Source organism: Hyaena hyaena, unplaced genomic scaffold (genome assembly GCF_003009895.1).
Source record: "Hyaena hyaena isolate Hyena2069 unplaced genomic scaffold, ASM300989v1 scaffold_137, whole genome shotgun sequence".
In the NCBI taxonomy this organism is placed as follows: domain Eukaryota; kingdom Metazoa; phylum Chordata; class Mammalia; order Carnivora; family Hyaenidae; genus Hyaena; species Hyaena hyaena.
Window position 1 is genome coordinate 1,275,489 of NW_024080769.1, and position 14,561 is coordinate 1,290,049.

The 14,561-nt window shown below is 38.7% G+C and overlaps 1 protein-coding gene across 3 annotated transcripts in view; it reads right to left on the reverse strand.

The window, feature by feature from the left end:
• PEAK1 (pseudopodium enriched atypical kinase 1) overlaps positions 1-14,561 on the reverse strand; it is a 308,018-nt gene that overhangs the window by 20,936 nt on the left and 272,521 nt on the right. For all 3 annotated transcript variants that reach the window (XM_039238166.1, XM_039238163.1, XM_039238164.1), the window contains one exon: positions 3,275-4,020. In XM_039238166.1, the coding sequence (XP_039094097.1) occupies positions 3,275-4,020 (746 nt within the window). The remainder of the gene's footprint in view (positions 1-3,274; positions 4,021-14,561) is intronic.

A 14,561-nucleotide genomic window follows, 5' to 3' on the forward strand; every position in this document is an offset into this window, starting at 1 on the left:
TACATCTAGGAGCCTGCTGGCACACTTTCCAGGGACAAGGACCGGCAGGTACCATCATTATGCTCTCCCTTTGCCAGGCTCCAGGGCACTAGTATCCTACAGAATGAGCTTTTCTGTGTGTCTGGTGGCCTGATTTTTATGGCTGCTGTCTAGGGGACGCCTCCTGCCTGCCTGGCTCTGGAGGCCAGGGGAGTTTGTGTTCCTGGTCCCATGGGCTGTAATAATTGGTATCACTTAGAAAAAAGCTTATACTCCTGTTTGGCACCTTAAGTTTTGTGACTGTGATACAGGGGACACCTCTGTATCATTTGGTTCTGGTGGCCAGTGGGGCTCATGGGTCTCACAGGGTCGTAAGCAATGGAGAAAAAGGTCTTAAACAGCCACCAACCCCAGGGCAGAGCAAGAGGTAACAGACCCAGGAGCTTGGTCTTTCCGTAAAGGAGGTCTATTAGCTAGTCATGGGGCTGACCATACACCTTTCCAGAGACCTCAGAGAGGTTGCTATCTTTCCACTCACCTTCTGCCATGCTCCAGAGTCCCAGAGCTGTACACACATTTGGTGCCTTGGCTTTTGTCTGGTGTCCCAGTTTATATGGCTGCTGCCCAGAAGATGCCCCTTGATCACCTGACTCTGGTGGCCAGGGGGCTTGCATTCCTGGGTCCCTAGGACTGTGGCAGAGAGACAGTTCTTGGTAGGTTTCCACTCCCAGGACACTGCACAGACAGTAGTCTGAGGTACCCTCCCTAGTCTTTCTGTGAAGAAGGCCTTTCTGCTTGTCCTGGAACTCTGGCCTGAGTGGCAGTCTTCAGGTTTGGCACATATTTAGTGGCCTGTGGAGTTGGCCTCAGGAACATAGGCTATGGACACCATCTTAGTGCTTTCTCTATGCCATGCTCCAGCTTACCAGTATCACACAGAGAAAAGCTTATACCCTTGTCCAGAGCTTGGAGTTCTGTAACTGCCTCCCAGGGGGCACCTGTTCCAGATGTACTTATGTTTGCAGTCCTGTAGGACTACATATATTTGCCTATTTTTTATTTTTTATATTTGCCTCTTTTTTAAATGCCTGAAGGTCTGGCTTTCAGTCAACCTGAATCTAGGTGCTGAGGCTCTCCCATTTGGGACATTGATGGGTCTTGGAATATTCTCAACTGTTGGAAGCTATTAAAAATATAATAGCCTGCTTGAGCAGGCACAGAGGTTTGAGAAATAACAAAGAGCTGGGGCAGGACTGAATGACAAGGTTCATCTACATGAGGCCACTCATTTAAGGCCCAGCCAGAGAGGTGGTTGTTACATCTGTTGTATGGAAACAGAGACTCAAGCTAAATGAAAAAACAGAGGAATATGTTCCAAATGAAAAAACAAAGGAAACCCCAGAAAACAAACAAACAAACAAAAACAACAAAAGCCCTCAATGAAATAGAGATAAGTAATTTACCTGACAAAGAGTTCAAAGTAATAGTTATAATGATGCTCACTGAACTGGGGAGAAAAATGGATGAACACAGAGAGAATTTCGACAGAGAGATGGAAAATATAAGAAAGTACCACACAGAAGCCACAGAGCTGAAGAATATAAAAACTAAATGGAAAAATACACGAGAGGGGTTCAAAAGCAGACTAGATGAAGCAAAAAAAAGGATCAGTCAACTCAAAGAGGAGGCAGTGTTACTCACTGAATCAGAGCAGCAAACACAAAGAAATAAAAAAGAAAAAAAAAATGAAGATAGCTTAAGGGATATAGAGAACAACATCACATGGAGTTGCATGTGCACCATAGAGCTCTGAGAAAAAGAAAAGAGAAAGGGATAGAAATCTTATTTGAAGAAACAATGACTGAAAACTTCCCTAACCTGGGGAAATAAATAGACATTGACATCCAGGAAGCCCAGAGTTCTAAATAAGAGGAACCCAAAGAGACCTACACCAAGACACATTATAATTAAAATATCAACAGTTAAAGGACAAAATGTTAAAAACAGCAAGAAGACAACAACTTGTTATATACAAGGGAACCCCCTCTCAACAGATTTTTCAGCAGAAATTTTGCAAGCTAGAAGGGAGTGGTACTATATACTCAAAGTGCTAAAAAAAAAAAAAAAAACCCACCCCATCAAAACCCAAAAAACCAACCAACCAACCAAACAAAAAATCTTCCAACCAAGAATACTCTACCTGGCAAAGTTATCATTCGGAAGTGAAGGAGAGACAGAGTTTTTCAGACAAGCAAAAGCTGAAGAAGTTCACCACTACTAAACTGTCCTTACAATAAATGTCAAAGGAACTTGTTTAAGTTGAAAAGAAAGTGCACTAATTAGTAACATGAACACATATTAAAGAATAAATCTCACCAGAAAAGTAAATATATAGTAAAGGTAGGAATCAACCACTTATGAGGCTAGTGTAAAGATTGAAAGACAATACTAGTGGGGTGCTTGCAGTCAGTTAAGCGTCTGACTTTGGCTCATGTCATGATCTCAGGGTTTCTGGGTTCAAGCCCCACGTCAGGCTCTGTGCTGATACTTCATAGCCTAGAGCCTGCTTCAGATTCTGTGTCTCCCTCTCTCTCTGCCCAATGCCTGTTCATGTGATCTCTCTCTCTCAAAAATAAACATTAAAAAAATGTTAAAAACGACAAAGCTAGTAAAAAAATTACGATTACAATTAGTTAAGGGATGCACAAAATAAAACGATGTAAACTGTGACATCAAAAACATAAAATGAAAGAAACCACAAAATGTATGGAGGGAAGAATAATAATTCTGAGCTTTGCAATGGAATGAAACATAAGCTGTAACCAACTTAAAGTAGACTGTTATAGATATAAGTTGTTATATGTAAGCTCATGGTAACCATAAAGTAAACACACAAAACATAAAGAGAAAGGAATCTAAGCATACCACTAAATAAAGAAGAAACAGAGAAGACCTAAGAAGACAGTCTGGAAACAATAAACAAAATGGCAATAAGCAAAGACCTATCAATAATGACTTTAAACGTAAATAGATAAATTCTCCAATCCAAAGATACAGAGTGGCTGAAGATCCATCTATATGCTGTCTAAAGAGACTCGCTTGATTAAAATTTTTTTTAATGTTTTATTATTTATTTTTTGAGAGAGAGAGAGAGAGACAGAGACAGAGCATGACCATGGTGTAAGGTAGATGATGAGTAACTTTCTGCTGAATAAAGGAATGGAGGAAAGAACAGACCCATCCCAAAAACAGTGGGTTGGATAAGATTAAAATCAAATTTATAATATTTTCTTACCTTGACTGCATAGTTATTAAGTGGATCTTTTGCATATGAAGCTGTGTAGTAAACTGCATCACCGGCCTCACAACATGGCTTGTCACTAGTTAGCCTGAAGTCTGACCAGCTGTCCACCCCAAAACGGAGCTGATCTTTCTGTCCAGCCATGAAGAGATCTTCACATTTAATTGCCAGTTTCTTCAAGGCATCTGTATGAAGGCTTCGGATTTTACCCACCACTTCTTCCCGATTCTCAAGTCCTCTATAAAGTGCTTGTCTCTGTGGCTTCTGCATGCCTCGGCCCTGTCTGCAAGAGGGACCACGCCGGCTGGACAGGGACTCCATGCTGTTGGAAAATCTATCCTTAATACTGAGAGTGGTTAAGCTGGAGATACTGTTTGCTGCTGAGGGGAAAGGTCTCTCCTTGAGCAAAGGTCTTTCCAAGGAGTCATAAGACTCAATGTCCAGTCCCTTGAGTTCGTAACTGATGGAAGAGCCAGCACTACTGGCATCCCAGTTGGGGTCAATATCATAGGTGGGATTAGCCATAACACAAAGACTCGTTTCCATGGACTTTTGGAGGTCTTTGGGGATTGGTTCTGTATTGGCTCTTATGATTGTTTTCTTTGGCAGTGGGGGTGGTGTGGGTTGGGAAGCATTAGTAGTTTCTTGGTCTGTTTTCCCACTAAAGACAACAGCATCATCCAAAGTTCCCTTAGGCTGCCGTGGATGCTTGGGTGGTATCATGGCTGCTCTTGATTGCCCTGTATTGTTTTAAAAGAAAGAAAGAAATAATAGTTAAGTTTTTATTCTTGTTACATAATTGAAACTTAAGGAGAAATAAGTGAGATGGCCATGTGACTATAAGAAGTCAATGCCTTACTTCAAAATGGTTGAAGAAAAGCAACTAAAGAACAAATAGGTAAAAGTCCAAGCCTTCGTGGGAGCAATAAAATGTGAACAATGTCTCAGCATGTCTGTGCCAAAGGAACAGGGTAATGGGCTATTAAAAAAAAAAAAAGACTTCAGGTCTCCACTCCTGCCCCCATGATTGCTGCATTTACCACACTAGAATATGAAGCAGTGACAGACACTCAAATAATTACACTGTGACAAGGCAGAGATTAAAGCATCTGTGGATTAAGAAAATACTTGGAAACATTAAAAAAATTTTTTTTAATGTTTTATTTATTTCTGAGAGACAGAGAGAGACAGTGTGAGCAGAGGAGGGTCAGGGAGAGAGGGAGACACAGAATCCGAAGCAGCCTCCAGGCTCTGAGCTAGCTGCCAGCACAGAGCCTGACATGGGGCTTGAACCCACGAACCGTGAGATCATGACCTAAGATGAAGTCGGATGCTTAACCGACTGAGCCACCCAGGCGCCCCAATACTTGGAAACATTTTTAAAAAACAATGGAAACTAGTCATGGGACCACTAGACTGATGCTCAAAAGATACTGTTCTGTTCTTTTAACTTGGTTCCAAAGTTACAATGTATTGTATATAGCACTTGTCATTTTCAATCCAGCACATATGAATACAATTTCATAAACATGTTATTTTATTTCACTACAGAGATGGATTCTAGCACTATTCTTAAACTGGTCTGTGTATAATTCTTGTGACTGGAATAAAAGGAACAATATATATTAGTAGTCAACTGCTGTTCCAAATAACCTTCAGAAACTCTTATGAGATTCTGTTTTATTTTTGAAGGTATATAAACTGTGATTTGAGCGATACTACTTTTCAACATCTCTTACAAGCCCTAGTTATAGAACCAATCATCTCTGCTTTCTAGCACCTGCACTTGGAAGACAATTAAAATACACATGTGTGAAAATGAAAACAAAAATGGTCCAACATCTTTGGGATACAGTACAAGTAGTTCTAAGAGGGAAATGTATAGCAGTACAGGCCTACCTGCCTCAAGAAACAAGAAAAAGCTTGAATAAAAAAATCTAACCTTACACCTAAAGGAACTAGAAAAAGAAGAACAAACAAAACCCAAGGTGAAGAGAAGGGAGGAAATATTAAAGCTAAAGATCAGAGCAGAAATAAATGGCATAGAGATGAAAGAAATCAATGAAACCAAGGGCCGGTTTTTTGAAGATAAACAAAAGTGACATACCCTTAGCCAGACTCATTAAGTAAAAAACAGAAAGGAACCGAATAAATAAAATCAGAAACAAGAGAGAAGTAACACTGATATGACAGAAATACAAAGGAATTTAAGAGAATACTACAAAAAGTTATATCCCAACAAATTAAACAACCTACAAGAAACAAATTCCTAGAAACATATAATCTTCCAAAACTGAATCAGGATGAAATAGAAAATCTGAACAGGTTGACTACAAGTAATGCAACTGAATCAGTAATAAGAACAACTACCAAAAGCAGAAGTTCAGGACCAGATGGGTTCACAGGTGAATTTTATCAAACATTTAAAGAAGAGTTAATACCTTCTTTACCTTAATACCTTATTATTCTTCTCAAACTATTCTAAAAAATAGAAAAGGAAGGAAAGCTTCCAAATAGATTCTATAAGGCCAGCATCACCCTGATGCCAACAACAGACAAAGACACCCCAGAAAAAAAGAAGAAAAAAAAAAGAAAGAAGAAAGAAAACTATGAGCCAATATTCCTAATGAACATAGATGCAAAAATCATCAACAAAACATTAGCAAACTGAATTCAACTATACATTAAAAAATCATTCACCACGATCAAGTGATATTTATCCCGCGGATGCAAGGTGGTTCAATATTCAGAAATCACTCAATGTGACATACCACATCAATAAAATGAAGGATAAAAATCATATGATCAAGTCAATAGATGCAGAAAAAGCAAATGCCAAAAGTCAACATCCATTCATGATTAAAACTCTTAACAAAGTGGGGTTAAGGGGTGCCTGGGTGGCTCAGTCGGTTGGGCGGCCGACTTTGGCTCAGGTCATGATCCCATGGTTTGTGCTGACAGCTCAGAGCCTGGAGCCTGTCTTCAGATTCTGTGTCTCCCTCTCTCTCTCTGACCCTCCCCTTCTCACGCTGTCTCTCTTTCTCAGAAATAAATAAAACATTAAAAAAAATTAAAAAACACAACAACAAAGTGGGGTTAGAGGAAACATATCTCAACACAATAGGGAAAAGTCAAGGATATCCACTCTTGCCACCTTTATTCAACATTGCACTGGAAATCCTAGCCACAGTAATCAGTCAAGAAAAGAAATAAGAGGCATCCATGTTGGTAAAGAAGTTAAACTGTTACTATTTGCAGATGACATGATACTATACATAGAAAATCTTAAAGATTCCACCAAAAATAATAGAATGAAATAATAAATGAATTCAGTAAAGTTGTAGGATACAAAATTAATACCCAGAAATCAGCACTACTTCTATATGCTAACAATGAAGTAGCAGAAAGAGAAATTAAGAAAACAGTCCCATTTACAATTGCACCAGAAACTTAGGAATAAACTTAACCAAAGAGGTGAAAGACCTGTACTCTGAAAACTATAACATACTGATGAAGGAAAATGAAGATGATACAAACAAATGGAAAGCTATTCCATGCTCATGGATTTGAGGAATTAATATTGTTAAAATGTCCATATTCCCAAAGGGATCTACAGATTCAATACAATCCCTATCAAAACACCAACAGTATTTTTCACAGAATAAGAACAAATAACACTTACATTTGTATGGAATCACAGAAGACCCCCAAATAGCCAAAGCAATCCTGAGAAAGAAATACAAATCTGGAAGTATCAAAATTTCAGATTTCAAATTATACTGCAGGGGCGCCTGGGTGGCTCAGTTGGTTGAGTGTCTGACCTCAGCTTGGGTTGTGATCTCACACTTGTGAGTTTGAGCCTGCATTGGGCTCTGCACTGACAGCTCAGAGCCTGGACCCTGCCCCTCCCCCACTTGTGCTCTGTCTCTCTCTCAAAATAAACATAATGAAAAAAAAGTTTTTAATTGTATTGCAAAGCTATACTAAACAAAACATTTAGTTTGATACACAGAATAGAGAACCCAGAAACAAACCCACAATTCTATGATCAATTGATCTATGATAAAAGAGGCAAGAATATAAAACGGGGAAAAGACAGTCTCTTCAATAAATGTTGCTGGGAAAACCGGACATCTACCTGTAAAAGAATGAAACTGGACTACCTTTTAACACCATGCACAAAAATAAACTCAAAATGAATTAAAAAACCTAACTGTGAAAGCTATAGTAATATTTTTCTAGATATGCCTCCTACGGTAACAAAAGCAAAGATAAACTACTGGGACTACACCAAAATAAAACAAAAACATTTTGCACAGCAAAGGAAACCATCAACTGAACAAAAAGGCAACCTACTGAATGGGAGAAGGTATTTACGAATGATGTATCTCATAAGGGGTTAATATTAAAAATATATAAAGAACTTCTACAACTCAACAACAAAAAGCCAAACAATCCAACTAAAAAGTGATCAGTGGACTGGATGGACAAAGAAGACATACAGATGGCCAACAGATGCAAGAAAAGATGCTCAACATCATTTATCATCAGGGAAATGCAAATCAAAACCCTAATGAGATATCACCTGTTACAACAGTTAAAATAAGAAAAACAAGAAATGACAAGCATTGGTGAGAATGTGGAGACAAAGGAGGCCTCCTGCACTGGTTGGTGGGAATGTAAATTGGTATAGCCAGTCAGAGTAGCTAAAATGACAAAATCAGGAGCCTATAGATGCTGGTGAGGATATGGAGAAACGGGCACCCTCCTACACTGTTGGTGGGAATGTAAACTGGTGCAGCCCCTCTGGAAAACCGTGTGGAGGTTCCTCAATAAATGAACAACAGAACTCCCCTATGACCCAGCAATAGCACTGCTAGGAATTTACCCAAGGGATACAGGAGTGCTGATGCATAGGGGCACATGTACTCCAATGTTCACAGCAGCACTTTCAACAACAGCCAAATCATGGAAAGAGCCTAAGTGTCCATCAACTCATGAATGGATCAAGATGTGGTTTATCTATACAATGGAATACTACATGGCAATGAAAAAGAATGAAAGCTGGCCATTTGTAGCAAAGTGGATGGAACTCGAGGGTGTTATGCTGAGCAAAATAAGTCAGGCAGAGAAAGACAGATACCATATGCTTTCACTTATAGGTGGATTAGGAGAAACCTTACGGAGGACCATGGGGGAAGAGAAGGGAAAAAAAGTTGGGGAGAGGAAGGGAGGCAGTCCATGAGAGACTTTTTTTTAAATTTTTTTTAACATTTATTTATTTTTGAGACAGAGAGAGACAGAGTATGAGCTGGGGAGGGGCAGAGAGAGAGGGAGACACAGAATCCGAAACAGGCTCCAGGCTCTGAGTGGTCAGCACAGAGCCTGACACGGGGCTCGAACTCACAGACCGTGAGATCATGACCTGAGCCAAAGTCGGACGCCCAACCGACTGAGCCACCCAGGCGCCCCCATGAGAGACTCTTGAATACAGAGAACAAACTGAGGGCTGATGGGGGTGGGGGATAGGGGAAGAGGGGTGATGGGCATGGAAGAGGGCACTTGTTGGTTGACAATAAACTATGAAAGAAAAAATAAATAAATAAATAAAGTTAATTCAAACTTTATGAAAAAATAAAATAAAATAAGAAGCTAAACATTAAAAAAATAAAGAAATATTTTTAAAAATATAAAATAAAACCATGTCCTTGTAGCAATGCCAAGGGCACAAATATAAACTGTGACAGCAGTAACAATATAGTCCATTTCCCATTCATGCAACTCTCTCCAAGAGCACCTAGAAGTTTATACAAACTAAGATGATATATACAGCAAATCTAAGCATGTAGGTTCTCCACCAACGGTATTGGTTCTCCACCAATGGCACGCAGCAAATATATATATTTTTATAAGGAACAAAACTATGTTACATATAAATACAAAAATATGTATATATATGTATGTATGTATGTATGTATATACATATGCGTGTGTGTATGTATGTATGTATATATACATATATAGCATAAGAATGAGAGAGACATAGAAAATGAGAATGCTAAGAGGGCCAGGACTTTGCCTTATTCATTATTGTATCCTCTACGTCAGGACAGGGCCTGCATGTAAAAGATGCTCAGTAATGTTTCTTGAATGACTAAAAGAGTAAATTAGAGCTGAGAGAGAATTAAGTGGTAAATTTATAGAGGTACCCATAACAAGAAAAGATACTGAATTATTAATTTAAAATATTCCCACAAAGAAAAGTCCAGGGCATCATGGCTTCAGTGATGAATTCTAGCAAATATCTGAAGAGAATTAATATCAATCCTACACAAACTCTTCCAAAAATAGAAGGGGAAGGACCATTTCCCAGCTTGAAATCTATGAAGCCAATATTACCACACACCAAAATCGGACAAGGGCATTCATAAGAAAACTAGAAACTAATATCCCTTATGAATACAGACACAGAAATCTTTACAGAACACTAGCAAACTGAATCTAGCAACATATAAAAAGGATTATACACCATGACAAAGTTAGATTTGTCCCAGGAACGCATGCTTGATTTTAACATCTGAAAGTTAATCAATGGAATACACCATGCAAACAGAATAAAGGCAGAAAAAAACCTTACATGATCACTTTAATAGGTGCAGAAAAAGCATTTGAGAAAATCCAACACCTTTTCATGACAAAACACTGAACACACTGAGAAAAGGAGAGAATGTCCTCAATCTGGTAAAGGGCACCTATGAAAGCCCCAAAGCAAATATCATCCTTAATAGTAAAAAACTCAAAATATTTCCCCACTAAGATCAGGAATAAAACAAGTATTTCCATTCTTGTCCCTCCTAATCCACATTTCACTGGAGGACCTAGCCAGGACAATTAAGAAAGAAAAAGAAACAAAAACATCCAGATTAGAAAGGAAGTTAAAACTATCTCTTACTCAAAGGTAACATAATCTTGCATATACGAAAGCCTGAGGAATTCACAAAAAATTATTAGAACTAATATACCAGGTTCAGCAAGGTTGCAAGATATAAGGTCTATATAAAACAGCTGTATTTCTATACACTAGCAATGATCAAAAAATTATTATTAAAAAACAATTCTACTTATAATATCATCACAATAATAAAGTAGTTAGGAATAAACTTAACAAAAGAAGGGCAAGACTTATACACTGGAAACTACCCAACAGCATTGAAGATATTAAAGACCTAAATAAATGGAAAGACATCTTGTGTTCACAAATCAGAGACTTAATACGTTAAGATGGAAATAGTCTCCAAAATGTTCTGAAGATTTAATGTAATCCCTATCAAAATCCCAGCTGGCTTTCTTGCAGAAATTGACAGAATGATACTAAAATTCATAGGGAAATACAATGGATCTAGAGTAACCAAAGAATGTCTTGAAAAAGAAGAACAAAATTGGAGAGCTCTGATTTCCCGATTTCAAAACTTACTTAAAACTATAGTAATCAAGATTGTATGTACCATGTGTTGGGGGAATGGGCAAATCAGGTGAAAGGGATTAGAGGTACAAACTTTCAGTTATAAAATAAAGTCATAGGGATGAAAAATACAGCATAGCGAATGTAGTCAATAAAATTGTAAATGGCCATTTAAAATAATGTTTATTTATTTTTGAGAGAGAGAGAGAAAGGGAGAGAGAATCCCAAGCAGGCTCTGCACTGTTAGTACAGAGCCTGATGCAGGGCTCGAACTCATGAACCACTAAATCATGACCTGAGCCGAAACCAAGAGTTAAACGCTTAACTGACTGAGCCACCCAGGCACCCTATAGTCAATAATACTGTAATAACTTTATATGATGGCAGGTGGTAACTACACTTGGTGAATATTTTGTAACGTATATAAATGTTGAACCACTATATTGTACACCTAAAACTAATATAAATATTGTATGTCAACTATACTTCAATTAAAAATTAAAAAAAAGATTGCACTAAGAATAGAAGAAATAATAGATGAGTGGAACAGAACTGAGAGTCTAGAAATAAATCTGTATATTTATGGCCAATTCCAACAGAGATGCCAAGACAATTCAATGAGGAAATAGTAGCCTTTCCAGCAAACAGTGCTGGAACACCTGGATACCCACATGCAAAAGAATGAAGTTAAACTCCTACCTTATACTATACGCAAAAAGTAACTCAAAATATCGCAAACATCTCAACATAAAAATGAAAACTATAAAACTCTTAGAAGAAAACATAGGAATACATTTTTCAACCTTGGATCAGGCCATGATTTTGTAGATATGACACCTAAAAGCACAAGCAAAAAAAAAAAAATAAATTGGAATTCATAAAAATTAAAAACTTTTGTGCTTCAAAGGACAACTTCAAGGAAGTGAAAAGGCAACCCACAGAAAAGGAGAAAATATGTGCAAATTATCTATCTGACAAGAGACTTGTATCCAGAATCTATAAATAACTTACAATAAAAAATAAATAACCCATTACAAGTGGGCAAAGGGTATGCACAGACATTTCTCCAAAGAAGATATACAAATGGCCAATAAGCACATAGAAAGATGCTCAACATCACTCCCCATTAGGTAAATACAAACCAAAACCATGAGAGACCACTTCACATCTACTAAGTCAGCTCTAATCAAAAAGATGGATGAGTGTTTGTGAGGATATGGAGAAATTCAAACCCCCACACATTGCTAGTAGGACTCTAAAATGCAGTCACTTTGGAAAACAGTTTGGTAGTTACTCAAAAAGTAAAACCAAGTTACTACGTGATCCTGGATTTCCACTCCCACGTATATGTCCAAGAGAAGTGAAAACACAATGTCCACATAAAATCTTACACACAAATATTCTTAGTAACATTATTCCTAATATCCAAAAAGGAGTAATAACCCACAGGTGCATCAACTGATGAACGGATAACAAAGGAATATTATTCAGCCATAAAATGAAATGAAGTGCTGATATATGCTGCAACCTGTATGAACCTTGAAAATATGCTAAGTGAGAGAAGCCAGTCACCAAACCCCACATATCGTATGATTCTATTTACATGAAATATCCAGAAATATGTAAATAACTACAGACAGCAAGTAGATTAGTGGCTGCTGTGGGATGCGGAGAATGGAAATGGAGAGAGACTGGTTTCTGTTTAGGGTGATAAAAATGTTCTGGAATTAGATACTGGTGATGGTTGTAAAATTCTACTAAAACTCATGGAATTGCACCCTCTGAATCTTATGGTATGTAAAACATATCTCAATAAAGGAAATCGACAATTCATTCTTAGAAACTACCATAACTCCAGTTTCTAGTTACATCTTCCCATTCCTCTGTGCCCTAAGATCACCAGGGATGGAGGGGCTCAGTATTAACTGCACTCTTCCTGTGATGATGAGGAACCTCCTTCCCGGAGCTGCCCCAGACCTATTTTGCCTCAGCTAATGTGAGAAGTCAGAACCATAGTTTATTCACAACATGACAGAAATAGGCTTTATAACAAACCTTTATTTCCCAACAGCTGACCCAGACCTTTCAGAGATGAAGTGTGATGGACAAGGTTAGAAGCGGTCAACTGCACCAGCATCTTATTGTCCTTGCTTAACTACTGTGACAGTTCCCTGTTACCACTGTCTCCAGTTTTGCCTCCCTCACCACACTGGCCATTATAGAGATTTTTTTTTTAAACACCAAAGCTGATCATGGCACTCCTCTACTTAAGAAATTTGTCATTGAGAATTTGAACTTGATCCCGAGGACAGAATTTTCTTTGCTCGAGCACAGAAGCAAGCCTTCCATGACCCAGCCCTGGCTGTACCTATTTTCCTTGTAGCATCTCATCTTACATCCAAAGTCAGAGCAACCAGCTGCTTGCAGTTTCCTTAGCACTCTTGGCTACTTCATCTCTACTGTCCACTCATGCTAACCCTCTTCCAGGAATGGTTTCCCTCTCCTCTCCTCTTTAAACATTCTGCTTACGAGAAGTGTTTCTTACTCTACTCCCCTAAATTGACCTCTTTTTCTTGGGACCTCATATAATCCTGTGAACACTTCTCTCCAAGTACTGACAATAGTTGACTTGTGCCCCTGTCTAAATTCCCTACTGGTGTTGCTCATTGAGGGCAGACACTGGGTCTTATTTGCATTCCCAGGATCAAGCAAAGAATCTGGCTGAAGAGAATGGAAGGAAAGGAGGAGACAAGGAAGAAAAAAAAAAAAGGAAGGACGGTATTAATGAATAAATGAAAAAACTGGAAACACAAACTTATTCTTGTTCTTTCCACATCCTTAGAAGAACATTTATGGGTATCATTTTCTACCAATTTCTTTTAATTTTTTAATGTTTTATTTATTTCTGAGAGAGAGAGGGGGAGAGAGAGAGAGAGCGAGAGCATAGAAGGGTCAGAGAGAGAGGAAGACAAAGAATCTGAAACAGGCTCCAGGCTCTGTGCTAGGGGTCAGCACAGAGCCCAGTGCGGGGCTGGAACCCACGAACTGTGAAATCATGACCTGAGCCGAAGTCAGACGCTTAACCGACTGAGCCACCCAGGCGCCCCTCTACCAATTTCTCCAAATCAGAACAAACTGAAATAATCATAGACATGGAAGGAATGGATTCTCAAAGCACTAAAAAAAATGACCTCAGAAGCAGCAAGTGAGACAAAGTCTGTCACAATCAGCAGCTTTTTAATGCTTATCAGAGGAGGTGGAGGAGAGCTGATCATGCCACTTCCCGCCACCAATAGAACAAAGTCCGAACTCTTCAGCAAGCTGGTCAAGGCTCTCTGTCTTATCTACCATTGTTTCTCACCAACTCTCCCACATGAACACTTGCTTCCTGTTCTTTGAATATGCACTGAATTTTTATTTCTACATCTCTGCTGTAGTAAAGGTGTTCTGCTGTAAACCCGACTCAGACAGCCCTTCTCCATGGAAGCCTCCCTACTCTCTACTCGTTCCCTCCAAATTGGGAACCCTCACTTCTTCCTCTTGCTGTCTTAGCATTTTTTGCTCTATTACAGCATTTTAGCCTTTTACAATGTGTGTATTTTTTTTTACACGCCCTCAGAACCTGGCGCGGTGTGCCACACATAGTAGCTGGGCAGGAAACGGCTGCAAACTGAAGGATGCAGAGTCAGAAGAGTTGCTCATCACTCCAAAATGAAAATGGACAGCCAAGGCAGCAAGGAGATAAAGAGAGTTAATAGCAGCTTCTCTTCCCAAACAGCAGAATATGATCTCTTGGGAGCTATGGAGATTTCCACATGA